Source organism: Acanthaster planci, linkage group LG12 (assembly GCF_054643075.1).
Source record: "Acanthaster planci isolate LZ-2023a linkage group LG12, COTS_SCS, whole genome shotgun sequence".
NCBI classification, from domain to species: Eukaryota; Metazoa; Echinodermata; class Asteroidea; order Valvatida; family Acanthasteridae; genus Acanthaster; species Acanthaster planci.
The window spans coordinates 6,484,521-6,501,060 of NC_141788.1; the positions used below are offsets into that span (position 1 = coordinate 6,484,521).

At 39.7% G+C, this 16,540-nt stretch overlaps 2 protein-coding genes across 2 annotated transcripts; both read right to left on the reverse strand.

The window, feature by feature from the left end:
- Positions 1-1,414: 1,414 nt before the first annotated feature.
- On the reverse strand, positions 1,415-12,174 carry ift74 (intraflagellar transport 74). Its single transcript, XM_087144477.1, has 20 exons — positions 12,009-12,174; positions 10,752-10,863; positions 10,255-10,309; positions 9,979-10,056; positions 9,711-9,858; positions 9,534-9,594; positions 9,051-9,110; positions 7,278-7,339; positions 6,997-7,075; positions 6,279-6,401; positions 5,953-6,137; positions 5,562-5,641; positions 5,259-5,312; positions 4,946-4,986; positions 4,720-4,776; positions 4,411-4,531; positions 3,821-3,984; positions 3,425-3,479; positions 3,070-3,201; positions 1,415-2,762 (listed from the first exon to the last, which is right to left on the reverse strand). Coding segments are annotated over exons 1-20 (1,788 nt in total). The 5' UTR covers positions 12,011-12,174; the 3' UTR covers positions 1,415-2,643.
- Positions 12,175-13,886: 1,712 nt separating this feature from the next.
- On the reverse strand, positions 13,887-16,372 carry LOC110977810 (uncharacterized). Its single transcript, XM_022232257.2, has 2 exons — positions 15,694-16,372; positions 13,887-15,298 (listed from the first exon to the last, which is right to left on the reverse strand). Exons 1-2 carry the CDS (start codon positions 16,039-16,041, stop codon positions 14,603-14,605), a joined length of 1,044 nt encoding a protein of 347 aa, XP_022087949.1. The 5' UTR covers positions 16,042-16,372; the 3' UTR covers positions 13,887-14,602.
- Between the last annotated feature and the right edge of the window lie 168 nt (positions 16,373-16,540).

Sequence of the window (16,540 nt, forward strand, 5' to 3'; positions counted from 1 at the left end):
AGTAACACTTCCTATAGCACATTCACTTCAGTGACGTCGGTTGTAACCAAAAATAGCAGTAATTGAAGTGCTTAGCTTGATAAGACCTGTTAATGACCATGCCGCTGACTCGACGCCAGTATCTTGATGGAGAGAACCTTCATGTCGCAAAGGGTAATCAGAAGAAAGCGGCATTATAATTATTAAAAGCACTTCCTTCGTACCGGTATACATCTAATTTACTCAACTTCCATGGAAAAAAACATTTCGTGACCTTCAAACGTGGGGAAAAGCAGAACCAGAGCGAATTTTTCACTTCACATAAAATCCATCAGCATACACGAGGGACAGATTGTTCCTGGTTGAATTGGGAATAGGCCTAAATGACCATTTAGTATGCAGCACAGTGTGATGGTCAAACGGCCTAGGTAAACAGTCTCGTTCTTGTCCCTTAATAACCACAGACAAGACTGTTATTGATTTATAATTCAAGATGAAATTGATATAGACTCCAGTTGCATTTTAACGGGAAGGACCTGTCCGATTGCTAAAAGATGTTGGTTTGTGATCGAGAAGGATTTTGAGGAGGGGTAGGGTCATATCACGACAGGTGAAAGCAGAGAGGTGTCACAAGGCAGCTCGACTTGCCTTCATATTTTGGTACAATGTAATAAAGGCAGTTCGTCATTTCCACTGAGATAGGAATATATGAAATATGATACTCAATCTTTCGCTCACCGAAGTAAGTATAGTGACGCATTTGATACATCAACTGGTAAATTTCCACACATACATGTATCTTTCTTGCGGGTTTTCCCTCCAATTTCACCAGAGGCTTATCCCATGGAGGAAGGATAGGGGCGGGTAAAGTCCCCCCCCACATATACACACACCTTTAGACATACTGCCAATTATTATTATATTTAAAGCACAGGCACATAAAATCTGCATTACAACATGATCTGGGATGAGGATTCTTAAAGGGGTTAAAAAAAAAGAACAGGCGTTTGGGGGAAAATTCCATTTTTTCCAAGATTTAAAAGGGGAACTGGCTTTTGATATATGGACACACAGAGCAAAATCAAACATGAAATTGGTGCTATTGCAGTGGTTGAATTCTTGAAGTATAAATGCCTCAAATCACTGTTATTTGAGATCCAAAGGCTTAAACATTATTGCCGAGTATTCTACACATACATGTAAGTGCAGCTGCTGTATCGACAGGGGAAGCAGAGTTCTGTTATCATTGGCCGGCCTGGCTGGGCGGCCGGCAGCCCGCCTGACATTTCGAACAATTCACCCTGCCGTCTGAACTCTCGCAGAATCGACTAACAAAAGCACTACTAGAAATTGGACTGCTTTCAGACCAAACTATGCCGAGACAGCAGCGGTAATATCGAATGTGTTGACACAATGCAATGTCAGGAGAAACATGGCTGACCACCTGCGTGCCTGTTTGAATACAGGAAACTAGGTTTATTACTTACCAACTTCAGAAATTCAAGAATTGAGAAGCAGTGGATGTGTTCTTAAAGCTAAGAATTCAGCCACGACAGGACATCGAACATTACTACTTCAGATGATTCGCGAAAACAGAATTTTGAAACGAATATATGCCAAAAATACACCCGAATGTGAAAGAAATATCTAGAATGGTTCACTGGATTTTGAAATTTATTTGCACTATTCTACGTCTCTCGCGAATATATCTTTTTTGTCTGAATTCTAAAATTCAAACATCAAAAATTCCACCACATTTTTGACGTAAATACATGTACATCCACATGCTTTGGTACACATTTCCTACAAAAAGGTAAAATGTTAACAGCTGTAAGAAGCACTTGCTGTCATGCCAAATATGTAAATTTATGAGCAATTTGGTGAATAATGAAATTTGTCATGAAACTGTTTTATACACGCACAAAAATATTTACAGTGTGCACATAATTCACTCTTCAATGCCCCCAAAAAATAGCATTTGAGTGGATTTTAATTGGAAGGTCATCTATACAGCAACTATGCAAAACGATAACCACTGGCCCAGGTAATGAATTCAATGTTTTATTGAAGGACACATCAAATTAATAATACAGAAAGACCCAAGGTATAGGATTTCCCAAAGGCCTACATAATCAGTGCTAATTATCCAAAGGTTACTTTTTCATGTAGGAATATGGCCTTTGTAATTAACAAATTATGTTAATAAAATGCAAAAGCATTAGATTTAAATTACTAAATGTCAGACTAGCAAAAATGAGATATTTCTAGAATCTCGGACCATTTTCAAACAACTTTTGCAAAGCAGATCCTCAAATAATTTAATCCATCTTCCAAAGTAATCAACAGATATGTATATACATGTAGGTGAATACAAATACATGTATAATACCTATGCACCAAATCTCACGTACAGTGTACATGTGCAGGTATACGGACCCAAATTCACACGTGAAAACCAAGAGTATAAAAATGCGGTTTCAGTTAAAACCAAATAAAAGCAATGCATTATATTCAGTTGGAGAAAAATCACAAGTTGAACACGTCAACATTTTCAAAGTGAATATGACGATGGCCAATAAGAAACACTGTAAAATTGATATTAATGGGATCAATCAGCACGGTGCTGTGACGTCTTCTCCCAACAGGGGCCTTCAGGGGCCACTATTAGCGTTGGACTCCTCGAGTCAGACTTTCCTGAATCAACTTGTTATAGTCGCTGATCTGAGTCTTGACAGTGGCCACTAGAGGGCGGTAGTCACTTTCCATGCTCTTAGCTGCAATGACTAACCAACAAGGTCAAGGAAATTAAACCAAAAGATGTACGTCAATGACTCCTAAAATATCTTACTGTAAATGGTCAATATGTTTAAGTTTTAATGATTACATTTCAGTTAAATAGCTACTTGTGATTTTCATGCCCAAATCCTAAATGATGGGAGATTTTGGCCAAAACCATTTGATGTTCAATACAAGACACACAAAATCAATGAAGAAAAACCAAAAAAAATTCCTCTCCCAATGTATGTAATGTAAGGCTCATACAACGTTTTTATTCACTATGAAAATACTATTTCTTCATGAAAAGGATACATTCTTTCATGACAAAGTTGTTCTGCTCATGATGTTGCCACTTCCGTTCCAAGTTTCCCAGCTGGGCATAAGTCTCGTTCTCATTTAGCTGAGTTTTTGTTGCTTCATAATGAGCTGACAGTTCTTGCACAGCTGAAATAGATAGGCAAATAAACTGCATTCCATTATTGATATATATAATCATTGAGTTTCTGAGATATGCCTAATTTCTCATAAATTTATTCCTTTTAATATTTTACTAGTAGGTGCAAGGTCATGAATATAAGAACTACAGATCATGCCCCAACGTTGCAACGGATCATGCTCCAATGGACTTTAAGAGTAACCCTATGAGGGCGCTATTACATACTCTTACCCTGCTTAAAGGTATCCCTTCTGGTAGTCAGTGTTACTTTTTCCTCTTGCAACTTCTGTACAAAAGGATGGAAAAGAACTTGAGGAAGTTTTCATATGTAAATTATCTTCTTTAGAAGATGTTGTATGATGACTCAGTTTCAGGGAATTTTCATTTTGCTAAAGGCTAGTTTTGAACTCCAAATCTTGCTGATAAATGACAAACGAAGGAAAACATCAAAATGTCAAATAGTGTTGTTTCAAGACTATACACCCTCCAAAAAACACAGCCACCTGACAAAATGACACTCATTATATGCCCATCATGGAAGATGGCAGCCAGCACCCTTGCTTCAAAGTGGTTCTTGGCCCTTTCACCACAAGAGGGCAGTCCTTAAACAGATCCACTGAATCCTACCTGTTTTCTTTGGTCAGATTCAGCACGTAGTCGATTGAGGTCAGAGTACTTTTCCAGTTCTTCATTCATGGTGTCAATCTTGGCCTTTAAAGTCTCCAGCTCAGCATTAATCTTAGCTTCCAATTGCTCTACCTTTTGAAGGTCCATCTGAAGACGAGCACTCTCTGAGAGAAACAGAAAATGAATAGCATCCAGTCTAGCAAGAAGGTTTCTTGAACACAATTTCAACATTCCACAACACAGTTTAATTGCTGGAACCAAACCTGGAAATGCCCAATGTTTCTGTACAGAATTTAGAACAATCTCCTCCAAAATTGGATCATGCTGGATGCACTTCTTGATCCAAACAAAGCACAAAGATCTGAATGAAACACTTCAAAAGAGCAACATGAGCATTTCGGTTCCTTATCATTCAAGACAGCATACAGAATCAAAAACATCGAGTAAAGTCATGATTGTAAGACCAAGGAGTTCTGTTTACTTTTCCTTTTACCTTCCTTATTTCAAACAATAAACATGAGCATTGATAGCGGTTGATGTGATTGGACACAGTGGTTAAACTATCATTGCCGGATCATTGTGCAGATTACCTCCTGCCAACGAGGTTGCTGTAGCCTCCGATTTCTGCATCTCTGTTTGCTTAAAGCTCAAATCATCCTGCATCCGTGCCAATTCCTGCGGACTGGGCATGTGTTTAGTGCGACCCAAGTTCTACATTCAGGGGAAAAAAGTGAGGGGATGTCAGGACTGAAATTAGTCAGTAATTCCACTCACTGACTCTTGTTTCAACCACTGAGCTAAGTTACATCAGACAGTAAAGTGGCAGTAGCATTTAACAACTTGTGAAGAGAAAGTGTTCACATTACGAACCTCTGTTTGTAACTGTGACATCTACTCACCCTACTCAGATGAGACAAGATAGCAACAATGTTTTCCTCAAGGTTAGCCTTGTGTTCCTGTAAAACAAGACACAAATGATAAAGATTTGATCTTTTGGCTTGTTCCTCTGGCTAAATCATTCTGAGCAGGGAAACCAGGCTGAATTTATGATATCGTATCATTCTTATAATAACTAGTATCATTCTCAATGTAACTTAAAGTTCTGTTGAACTCTTTTCAACTCACCATTTCCTGGGATTTGGTATCTTCAAAGCTCTCCAAAAATTCTACACAAAAGATGCAACAGTAGTAATTCACACAAAACTGCTGCTTTCAAGTTCACAGCACATGTATTTAAAATTCTCATATAACAACAACCCTGTTAATAAAATTTTGCATATTATGAATTTCACTAATCAGAAATTTCACTTTTGCTGTAAACAACTTTTAAAAATTATTGAGTTTTGCATACACTGCCTACCTTCGTTAACTGATACCACCTGCTCCAGTTTATCTGAATCAAGTTGATTTTTAGATTTTACAAATCGCAACAACCTACCTGTCATTGTTTCATCTCTCTTCTTCAATTCTTTGTATTTCATGTTCTTTTCACCTGTTTCAAAAAAGATCAGAAAAACAAAAGAACTGCAGAAAAAAAACTGTCAAAAACTTTATTTTTGCGTAATAACCTAATTCAATGAACTTTTTCCAAACCTTGAATTTTGAAACTTGAAATTCAGTAGAAAGTTCAGATACTGTACAACTAACAACTTTGAGATTATCCTATTTTGATGTGAAAGGTAATCTCCGTTTTAGAGACTTACATTTCTGCTCGTTGGATAGGATTTTTCTTATTCCTTACCCTGATGTTCTTCTAGATCCATGTCCAATTGTCGTATCTCCTCCTGTAGAGTGTTAATCTGATCTCTGTATTCCTGTATTCTATCACACAGAAATGAAATGTATGTCCATGTACACTTGTATAAGTCAATATGTCTACACAAGCTACAAGTGGGTTATGCTCAGTCAAGTAATGTGACATCTGTAGAATATGTAGCTATGGCTATGGCTATGTAGGTTTGACTATCTATCCACTAACTCTTCAATGTTTGAAATAGCCCATCTAACCTAAAGAGTCTATCTATTCAACCTGTATCTCAGAAGCACATTGTTCCATATTGTTAGGATATTTCAACTGGTTCCAGATTACACAGACTGACTGTCTCTATTGCAAATTCCTAGGTGTTACATACTGTCTATCCATGCTGGCTATTTCTTGATTATCTTCTTTGACTTGTTTCAGGAGGCGTTCTCGTTCCTCTGTTGGTGTCCCCCGAGTCTTATCTTCAGCAATTAGCTGAGCTTTCTTCTCCTCTAGTTCATGGAGTTGCTCGTAGAGTCGAACAGCCTCCTGCTTCACCTGGGAATGTGACAACTCCTGGCAAATAGAAGAAAAGAACAAATCGTAAACTCTGAAACTGGAGACCAGTCCTCTTTCCTTCAAAGGTGTGGTCTGATTTAGACATTAAATGTTTCCTTGACACAAAGTCTCTCTCTGGTACTCTTCATGCATACTTACATCTTCCAGATTTTCTTTCTTTGTGTTGAGTGAGTCTAGTTCCTGTTGTCGTGCCTCCAGTTCACGTGCTAATGATTCATTAGTCTGTTTCAGTGTCATGTATTTCTGCCTCATCGGTGGATTCTGCAAAGTGCAAAGATGAGATGCATGGGTAGATGCTCAGTGAACTTACAGAACCACAGACAAACAAACAGATCTTGAGGATGCAAAGTGAACTGGTAGAACCACAGACAAACAAACAGATCTTGAGAATGCAAAGTGAACTGATAGAACCACAGACAAACAAACAGATCTTGAGGATGCAAAGTGAACTGATAGAACCACAGACAAACAAACAGATCTTGAGGATGCAAAGTGAACTGATAGAACCACAGACAAACAAACAGATCTTGAGGATGCCCAGTGAACTGATAGAACCACAGACAAACAAACAGATCTTGAGGATGCCCAGTGAACTGATAGAACCACAGACAAACAAACAGATCTTGAGGATGCAAAGTGAATTGATAGAACCACAGACAAACAAACAGATCTTGAGGATGCCCAGTGAACTGATAGAACCACAGACAAACAAACAGATCTTGAGGATGCAAAGTGAACTGATAGAACCACAGACAAACAAACAGATCTTGAGGATGCAAAGTGAACTGATAGAACCACAGACAAACAAACAGATGTTGATGTATACAGGTTGGGATATGCTGACAATTGTACGTACCATGTCATCCACCAGAGTATCTGCCATCCGACGACACTGTTGTATCTCCTGACCAACCTGATGAATATTCTGCTCAATTCTGTACAACGGTAACAATAAAAAGGAGTTTGGTGCATAAAAGTGTACTACACCCCAAAGTTTCTGCCGTAACAAATCCGATGTCACTTTCAAACTCTCTCTCAGATTTATGGCCAGAGTTGTAAATTGCTAGAAGCTTGAGTGCATGTCATACTTCTCTACATGGTCAACAATAACTTGACAAATGGAAAGATGTAACTTACTCTTGTCTCTGTGTGAAGATGCTATCAATATTTTTAGCTTCAATGTCATTCTGGGCCTTCAGCTGTTATTGAAAAACAAGGGGAGAGGAGAGATTAAAAGCAGCAAAGCAGCTTCTGGTGTACATGCAATGTTTATAAAGGAAATGGAACATCCAATGGAACATCCAATGGAACATCCAATGGAACATCCAATGGAACATCCAATGGAACATCCAATGGAACATCCAATGGAACATCCAATGGAACATCCCAAAGAGGAGATACGAACTTCAAAAGCTTCTGGTATTGAGTTCTTCAGACGGGATCAAATTACTATGTATTAAAAAAATATGTTGACAGAAGTTGCACTAACTGAATTCATTGAGTTTGTTATGTCAAAGCTTACTGACCTGATTATGATCCTCCTGAAATCATTGAGTTTGTTATGTCAAAGCTTACTGACCTGATTACGATCCACCTGAAGTCATTGAGTTTGTTATGTCAAAGCTTACTGACCTGATTATGATCCTCCTGAAGTCATTGAGTTTGTTATGTCAAAGCTTACTGACCTGATTACGATCCTCCTGAAGTCATTGAGTTTGTTATGTCAAAGCTTACTGACCTGATTACGATCCTCCTGAAGTCATTGAGTTTGTTATGTCAAAGCTTACTGACCTGATTATGATCCTCCTGAAGTCATTGAGTTTGTTATGTCAAAGCTTACTGACCTGATTATGATCCTCCTTAAGTCACTGAGTTTGTTATGTCAAAGCTTACTGACCTGATTACGATCCTCCTGAAGTCATTGAGTTTTGTTATGTCAAAGCTTACTGACCTGATTATGATCCTCCTGAAGTCATTGAGTTTGTTATGTCAAAGCTTACTGACCTGATTACGATCCTCCTGAAGTCATTGAGTTTGTTATGTCAAAGCTTACTGACCTGATTACGATCCTCCTGAAGTCATTGAGTTTTGTTATGTCAAAGCTTACTGACCTGATTACGATCCTCCTGAAGTCATTGAGTTTGTTATGTCAAAGCTTACTGACCTGATTACGATCCTCCTGAAGTCATTGAGTTTGTTATGTCAAAGCTTACTGACCTGATTACGATCCTCCTGAAGTCATTGAGTTTGTTATGTCAAAGCTTACTGACCTGATTACGATCCTCCTGAAGTCATTGAGTTTTGTTATGTCAAAGCTTACTGACCTGATTACGATCCTCCTGAAGTCATTGAGTTTGTTATGTCAAAGCTTACTGACCTGATTACGATCCTCCTGAAGTCATTGAGTTTTGTTATGTCAAAGCTTACTGACCTGATAACGATCCTCCTGAAGTCATTGAGTTTGTTATGTCAAAGCTTACTGACCTGATTACGATCCTCCTGAAGTCATTGAGTTTTGTTATGTCAAAGCTTACTGACCTGATTACGATCCTCCTGAAGTCATTGAGTTTTGTTATGTCAAAGCTTACTGACCTGATTACGATCCTCCTGAAGTCATTGAGTTTGTTATGTCAAAGCTTACTGACCTGATTACGATCCTCCTGAAGTCATTGAGTTTGTTATGTCAAAGCTTACTGACCTGATTACGATCCTCCTGAAGTCATTGAGTTTTGTTATGTCAAAGCTTACTGACCTGATTACGATCCTCCTGAAGTCATTGAGTTTGTTATGTCAAAGCTTACTGACCTGATTACGATCCTCCTGAAGTCATTGAGTTTGTTATGTCAAAGCTTACTGACCTGATTACGATCCTCCTGAAGTCATTGAGTTTTTTATGTCAAGCTTACTGACCTGATTATGATCCTCCAAGACTTCTTCCATTGCTGTGTCGGTATTCAGTTTATCCACCAACTACATACATCAGGACATTCACAAGAAAAGCACAATGAATTCTCGATGTATTATTAATCCTAAGTTGTAATGTCCACATTTTTTTGGAATGAAGGATGTTGCTGTCCCTCAAGATAGCAAGCAGACTGCTTTTCCAAAAATGGATCTTTCTGTTTATAACTGTATTTCACAAATCTAGTAACCTTCATTTTTCTTAAACTTCTGGTGAAATCCACATCCACAAACATCAAACTCAAGTCATCTCAGAAAATGTAGCAAGCCCCTTGCAGTCCCTTCATGCCTTAGTGAGTTCAAAATCTGTCCAAATCAGTAACAGTCAGAGCCAAACAAGGCAATATATATTCATTTTACACTCTTGCTTGATTCATGAATGTAACATCAGAGTAGTTGAATGGATTCCAGCATCTCAGTTCATGTACTCACGGTGTTGTAGTCAGCTAGCTGACCTTGAAGCTCTTTGACGGTATTTGCTAGGCTCTCAGCTCTGTTGATGTCAAAATCAAGAGAATTAGGATATTTGTGATAAAACTTGAAGTGATGCATGCACGGACAATACAGTTATTCGGCATCAAACATTCAACCAAATCTCTGACCTCTGACCTTTTTTCATAGGACAGGTAGCTGTTGTTTTCCTCATTAGCTTGGTCGATGTTTCTCTGAAGGGAACTATTCTCTGTCTGGAGTTCAGTCAATTTAGTGCGGAGCATACCAAGAAAGTAAGACTTGTCCATGACAACACGCTGTGGCCCTGCAAGGTGCAAAAACCAAACGTCAAATTTATCAACAAAAAGTATCTTTGATTCTGTACATTTCCTCTCCTTTCACATCCAAATAAAATGTTTATTTTATTTTCAAAGGTTCTACTCACCCTTTTTGCCAGTTCTCATTCCTCCTAATCCTTGCTGTGTCGTTGGTCTGTCAGTGACACTAAGTTTAGCATCAAGCACTAAGACAAAATCAAAAGAAGCTTGGTCACCTAATTGATGTACAACTGTAATTCTTGTGATAACGAGTTAAGTGTTCAAGGAAAATATGTTATGTTTTGCTGCCATCAGCATTTTGAAATACAAAACTTCAAGAGTAGTCCTGTATTCAGATTTGACATCTATTTTAAAAACTCAAAATCTGGTAAAGATAACCTTACCTCCCACTCCTCCTGCAACTCCGCCCCTTGTCCCAGGCCTTGCAGTACCAGGAGCCTAAAAGCAGAAACATCAAACAATCTCTGAGACTGTGCTTTAAGACAGCATTTGCACAAGACAAAAACATTACATGGCCCAGTTTATATAGTGACCTGTAACATGTTTGGTGAAATCATGTACACAGTCAACCATACATGCTGAGCATGCATTGTAGGGCATACTGTTTGGCCTCTTACAAGTAGCAAGTAACACATGATGACGGTAGGCACTTAGATGACGCTGAACTAGCTGCACTGACTTCTATAGGCGCCAATATTTATTGCTACCCAAAGTCACAACTTTCAGATGTGGCTTACAGCAGATTACGCACTCCAACTGGCTTTTGCATGCAAAATGGCAAGAAGTACATGTAACCACATCATATAAAGAGGTTTATTTGAATTCACTCAAACAGAATTTTTGCATGGGGAAACATAATTAACATAAAAGAAGAGCTGACCCCTGTTCCTTGAGGCATTCTCATCGCTGTTCCAGGTGCAGCTTGTCTCAAGGAACTATTTGGTCTTGCACCTGTTGTAGGCCGTCTTCCTCCGCCTGACGGTGGCCGGTTCCTGAATGTATACAGTACCAAAGTAAAATGAACAACATCAAGGATGTCTTCCTTCTTCCATCAGGTCGGGGACCAAACCACAATCTAGCGACTTCCCTAGTCTCCCTATGTCACTTGTTCATGCAGCAATCAAGCGGCAATGACGTCCTTTTTATCAGGTCATGTAATAATGATGTAATTTTCCCATGCAATTCTGGGAAAATAACAAGATTTGAAATGCCGGCAGCCAACATGGCCACTGTTGCCATTACTGTTGGAGTCTATGGCAAAATTGTTTCCGATTGCTACTTTGGAAAATCGCCTCGGTAAACATAAAATTTGCCATGAATCAATGGAGATTTATAATGGCAACATTTTCATGCATAAAGTAAACTTTGGCAAAGCTTTATTTTTTTCCACGTAAACGTATTTAGCAGCAGAATGGACTCGTCTACCCACCAAATTCAACACATCTAATGCATAATTCGACCGAAAAATTTCCTCGATCCACGTTTATAGGCCTAGATACGAAATGAAAGGAAAGTTTCATTTAGATCCAGGGTAGCATGTTTCCTGTAAATTTAATCAATCAAAGGAATTTGTATTGAAGTTTATGGCTGATAAAGAGATTGATGTCATCTGTGAACCGTGATCTAAAAATAGTTAAATAAAAACAAACGAGCGGCGTATGCATAGTCTGGCGTCGTTGCTAGATTGTGGTTTGGTCCCTGACCTGTCCATGGCCTTACATTAACAAAAACCATTCTTGAGCTTGAGGTCAGTATAAAGTCACTGATTCTTGATTCTTCTCTCTGATTGGTCAATTGATGGCTAGTCCACCTTTCACACTTAAAATTGAAGGGGGCAAAAATACTATAGTGAAGTGGAGTGATTCAAATTCTCAACTTTTATATCAAATGTGGCTGAAATTTCACTGTTAATGCGCTATAAACATTTCCCACACAGTACTATAAAGGTTTTAGTTTATCACGTTGCTGTCAAAAAAGAGGAAAACTTGAAATCACTGTACAAAGTGAATGGAGAGTTGCCCCTCTGCCCAGACGTCATGGACGTGAGTGCAATAAATGTGGAACAACTTCCGACCAGCTCCATGCTCCGACCTCGAGAATTGGATTTTTGGTTCTTTTTTCTTCGTCAAATACTCACATGTTTGTTTGGACTTTCTGGTTCCACAGCTACAAATACTGAAACATTCACCAGAATCGTTTAAGAACTGGACGATATACGGAGAATGTTGCACTTTCTAGACTAGATGGACGGCGTCCGTGACAACGCGCGACAACGTACGAAAGTGCAGAGTGAATTCAAGTACAGTATAGTATAGTAGTGAGTGAATGGAATGTAAAAAGTCTGGCCTTGGCCGCGCTATCTGGTAGTAACGTAAGAAAAAGCATACATGTATTTGGATAGGGAACCAGACTATAGTTTAGCTATGTTGAGGGCGCTGTGGCGCTTTTGTGTGGCACCGGCATGTCGCACCGTGCATCTAGGCTACCTTCGGGGTGCAACGTTTTAAAAACAATGCAAACTCGGCGTGCATGTTCACTGGCAACAACATACATCCTGAGTTACTGCCATCCCTGAGGTTTCTGAAACAAAAATTTAATTATTGTCTGGTCCCTAATCTTCCAATTTCAATTTTTGTAGGTCAACCAATTACATTTTCAATCATTCTAAAAAACAAATCATCCCACCCGGAAATGTGATTTTTCCAAGGTCTGCTTGCAACCATTTTTGAGTGGCAACCCGCAACTTTCTTGGGCACTTAAGACCATTTTTCAACAGTATTTTTCATCCATTCTGCTCCCAGACGGAAGCCCATAGAACCAGGGAGTTGATCCTGGCAAAGATTTACACATTCTCACCAACTGGGGGCCATACAATCCCCTTGTTCGAAAGAAACTGTGGGCACTTTTCATGCTAATGAAGCTTGGCAGAACTTATTCAATGTGTTCACCGAGCACCCTTGGAGAGTGCCGAAGTGAGGGCGGTATACCAACTTGAGGGTGCAGCTTCTGCACTGTATAAGGTATTAATAATGAACGCCGTGGTAGAGTTCGGGCGACCTGTTCTCCAATGGTTTTATTCTCGTCGCACTCAAATGGCGGGAACACGACCCAAGACCTCTTTTCTCGGAACGAGATGATCCCACACCACTTTCCCATCCAGTTTTTACAGGAACACAGTTAAAAACTCGTGAGATTTTGATTTTTGAAGAACGTGTAAGCTAGGGCGCCGCCACTCCACTACCACCAATAACCGGTTGTACGTTGGCGGCGTTCGAGTGGCCGGCTCACGACCAACAAATCGAGCTGTTTGTGAACATCAGAAACCGAACCGACCGGACTCGGCCCTTGCCACGCTATGAACAGACCACACACTGTTGAGTTTGCATACCCCCTCACCACACCGTTCCAGCCTTTTTCTTGAAGGAACGCACGGATATGTAACAGTGTCTATTAGGGCATACCAACGCACGCACAGACACGATAAACGCCTTATTACGATATTTCGCCCGGTACTAATCCGCCCGGGCGAAATAGCAGGCACCATTTTTTTCCAGTCATGTCCTATACGCTTCCATACAGTGCAGTTACTGAAGTGATAATTTCTTATAAGATCACAAGCACAAAAATTGCCCCCACAATGTTTTTTTTTTGCTTTTGTTTTTGTTTTTTATTGATAGAAGCTTGTTTACCCGTACAAACTGGGTGATTGTGTAAATATAGGCCATAATCAACACCCTGCTTTACAGGGAGCTTCCATCCATGGGGAGAGTTGATAAAGCTACGATTACAAAAATGGTCCTGAGTGCCCCAAAGTCGAGGGATGCCAACTGAAAAATATGGCTGCATTAAGTTAAGTTGACAGGCCGCCCTCACTCTATCCTTTTCCTGTGTGCGGACGACTTAGAACCCGCAAAGTACGAATGCCAGACACTGAATTCTAAAACGATCAATAATTGAAAGCACGGCTAAGTCTCAGATTTTTCCTCGATAGCATGCGTAGGAAACTTTTTTTCAGTCTGAATTATAGAAGAAAATGTTCGGGTCATTTTCACTGTCCAAAGCCTGCCTTATACTCTTGTTTAAGAGCGGCCAAGCTCATATTTATTGCCGTACCGAAATAGAACTGAAGTCACAATACTACAATTAACTACCTGAGAAAAGTTTTGAAATTTGATGTTTGTTTCTCATCCAAGCTAGGACAAAACGGATATAATGTTGTTAAGCTAAATAATGATAGCTAATAGTCTTTATTAGGGTCTTATTACGTTACATGTCCTTCATCTTTTCCTGTTAAAGTTCTGACAATGCCCTGGAAACCATTGACTATTTTTCCACTAATTAATTTCTGCAAGAAGAATGTAAATGAAAATTTCACCAGTGTAAGCTAATATAGTCCAAGACGTATTTGATCCCTTTTGTATTAATTTAAAAAAGCTTCTATCTAAGCAGGTGGTTTGCATCTAGAACTAAAGGCATTCTAGTCAAAATCGGACAATTTCTACGGAGTTGTAGAATTTGGAGACACAATAATATTAACGTCTCTTTATTGATCACTATCTTTTCTACTTTTCTCTTTGTTTATGTCCTGAAACATATACAGAAACGTGCCTTCCTTTCAATGTTTATTTAAACAAACTTATTGACTTTCATATACCCAAAGTAAAAGTAATTTCATTATTGTTACAAAATGAATAATGGCATGCTTTTTGACGTTTAGTCATTTGCATTAAGTCATATTACCGCTGTGTCTGTGACGTCGACCGGTTGTTCCTGTGGGTCAAACGAAGGGGAACTTTGGGAATGGAAAAGGAATTTAGGTTTCTTGACATGGATGTTCCTTTGATCCGCTGCGGGTTTCTCGAGGATTTCCTCCTCTATATCTCCCTCAACCACACCCACCTCTAATTCTAATGCTCCAGAAGAACTCCGTCGTTTCCTGGGTCGGATAGGTGAAGACTGAGGTGATTCTGTGGCAGTTGGTGTGATGGGAAGATGATCTACGCTCGACCGGCGCTGTCTCTCGAAGTTACTCCTTCCAGAAGTGATTTGTGGGAAGCTGTTGTTTAGATCTTTCTGAGGGGATTGCCAGTTAATGTTTTGCAAGCTGAGACCATGATACCGAGGGTTTCTGTTGTCACTGTGTGCTTGCCTCCAACTGTCCATACTGTTCAACCTCCCCACGTGATTGATGCTGACCCTGGAATCGTCCCTCCATGCAGTGGACAGATCGCGACTGGACGTTGACTTCCACTGACGGCGCTCTGTCATCCACTTCTCGTGAATTTGCTCAAGGGATTCGTAGACGGAGGAGCTGAGAGATTCACATGAATCACCCATGGATTCAATCATCCAATGCAGTTCTTCGACAGCGTCGTAGATAGTCATAAATTGCTTCATTACACCAACATCCATTGCTCGCAAGACACTCTGTCAGAGAAATAATTGACCAACATATCATAATATGTTTCAAATAGAAAACTGTTTTACCTTGAAACGCCATTTACACGGCCAGCAAGCTACAATTTTGGCCCGAAGGCCTGTCGTAAGAACAGCGCCCATTAAATATTGAGCCGTATGCACTAGTATCACAGGCTTCCCCAGAAGCTTCCAGCGGCGAATGTAACCCACTGATCGGAAAAAAGGGCACAAAATGCCCATAGTGTGACATTATGACAGATACAGAAGCAATTTATGAGGAAGAAGAGAAAGATGGGCCAAACTCTGAATAATTTCACCGAGTAGATTGCTTTACGACACTACTGTGCTCCGATCACTTAAAAAGTTTAATAAATATTGGCAACAATTCTTGGTTATGCTCATACCATGTCATTTTTCAGTTTCTGACATTTATCTTCCAGCCGCTGAAATCTAGAACTGAATGGCTTAATTGGTGACAAATCCTGTAAGGTGGACACTGGAATTTGCGCATTATCGCTATGACCATTACCACCATCAGAACTCATGTTCTCCGTGCTATCGACTACGGTGGGCTTCATCTGTCGCCGCTCCCCTGATTCCGTGGGTGTGCTTGACCCGTTCACACCCATATGAGAATCTGATGACGATCCACTTAAGATTGGTTGTAAGAGACACAGAGGTATTGTTGCTCCAACTTTGTTCTGCATCCCACGCAAAAGATCATCCAAATAATCAACGTCGTCAATCTCCATTGGGCGTGTAGTAATTGTGCACTCGTGGTTCTATTTTTCCTTTCTTCGATAAATTCGACGAAGTTGCAGTCAGTGACTACAAGACAGAATTGGTGATTGTCGAGTAAGCTATTCCCGTGACAACGCGGTAATATTCCAAAAAATTCACCAATTTGTAGGACAAATTACAAAATACTTCCCGGTACTTTGGTTGTTGTATCGGAGACTGGCAGCCTAACTACATTCCAACTGCCAAGCCCAGTCGTCTGTGACCCCACAATGGATATTTTGCTTTATTGACATAAAGAGTAAAGTTCACCTCTAAATAAACTTCCTTGATACCAAGAACAGAAATTACTTTAACTCAACTCTGGTACCCGAGGGATAATCTGACCCAGAACACTCCAACCAGTTTGAACAAACAGGGATTACTCATTTCGAATTCAAGAATGAAAAAAAATTCAGCTATGCTGCATAGTTGACTAATACAAAAAATATTCTCACGGGAAAACGGTCTATT

What these genes read in the sequence shown, in the direction of transcription:
- LOC110977810 (XM_022232257.2), bottom strand. Translation starts at nt 16,041, where the DNA reads ATGGAGATTGACGACGTTGATTATTTGGATGATCTTTTGCGTGGGATG. An exon ending in AGAAACTGAAAAATGACATG is followed by an intron (nt 15,299 to 15,693) that starts GTATGAGCATAA and finishes TTTCTCTGACAG; the next exon opens with AGTGTCTTGCGAGCAATGGA.
- ift74 (XM_087144477.1), bottom strand. An exon ending in AATGAGAACTGGCAAAAAGG is followed by an intron (nt 9,859 to 9,978) that starts GTGAGTAGAACC and finishes TGCACCTTGCAG; the next exon opens with GGCCACAGCGTGTTGTCATG. An exon ending in GAGAGATGAAACAATGACAG is followed by an intron (nt 4,987 to 5,258) that starts GTAGGTTGTTGC and finishes TCTTTTGTGTAG; the next exon opens with AATTTTTGGAGAGCTTTGAA.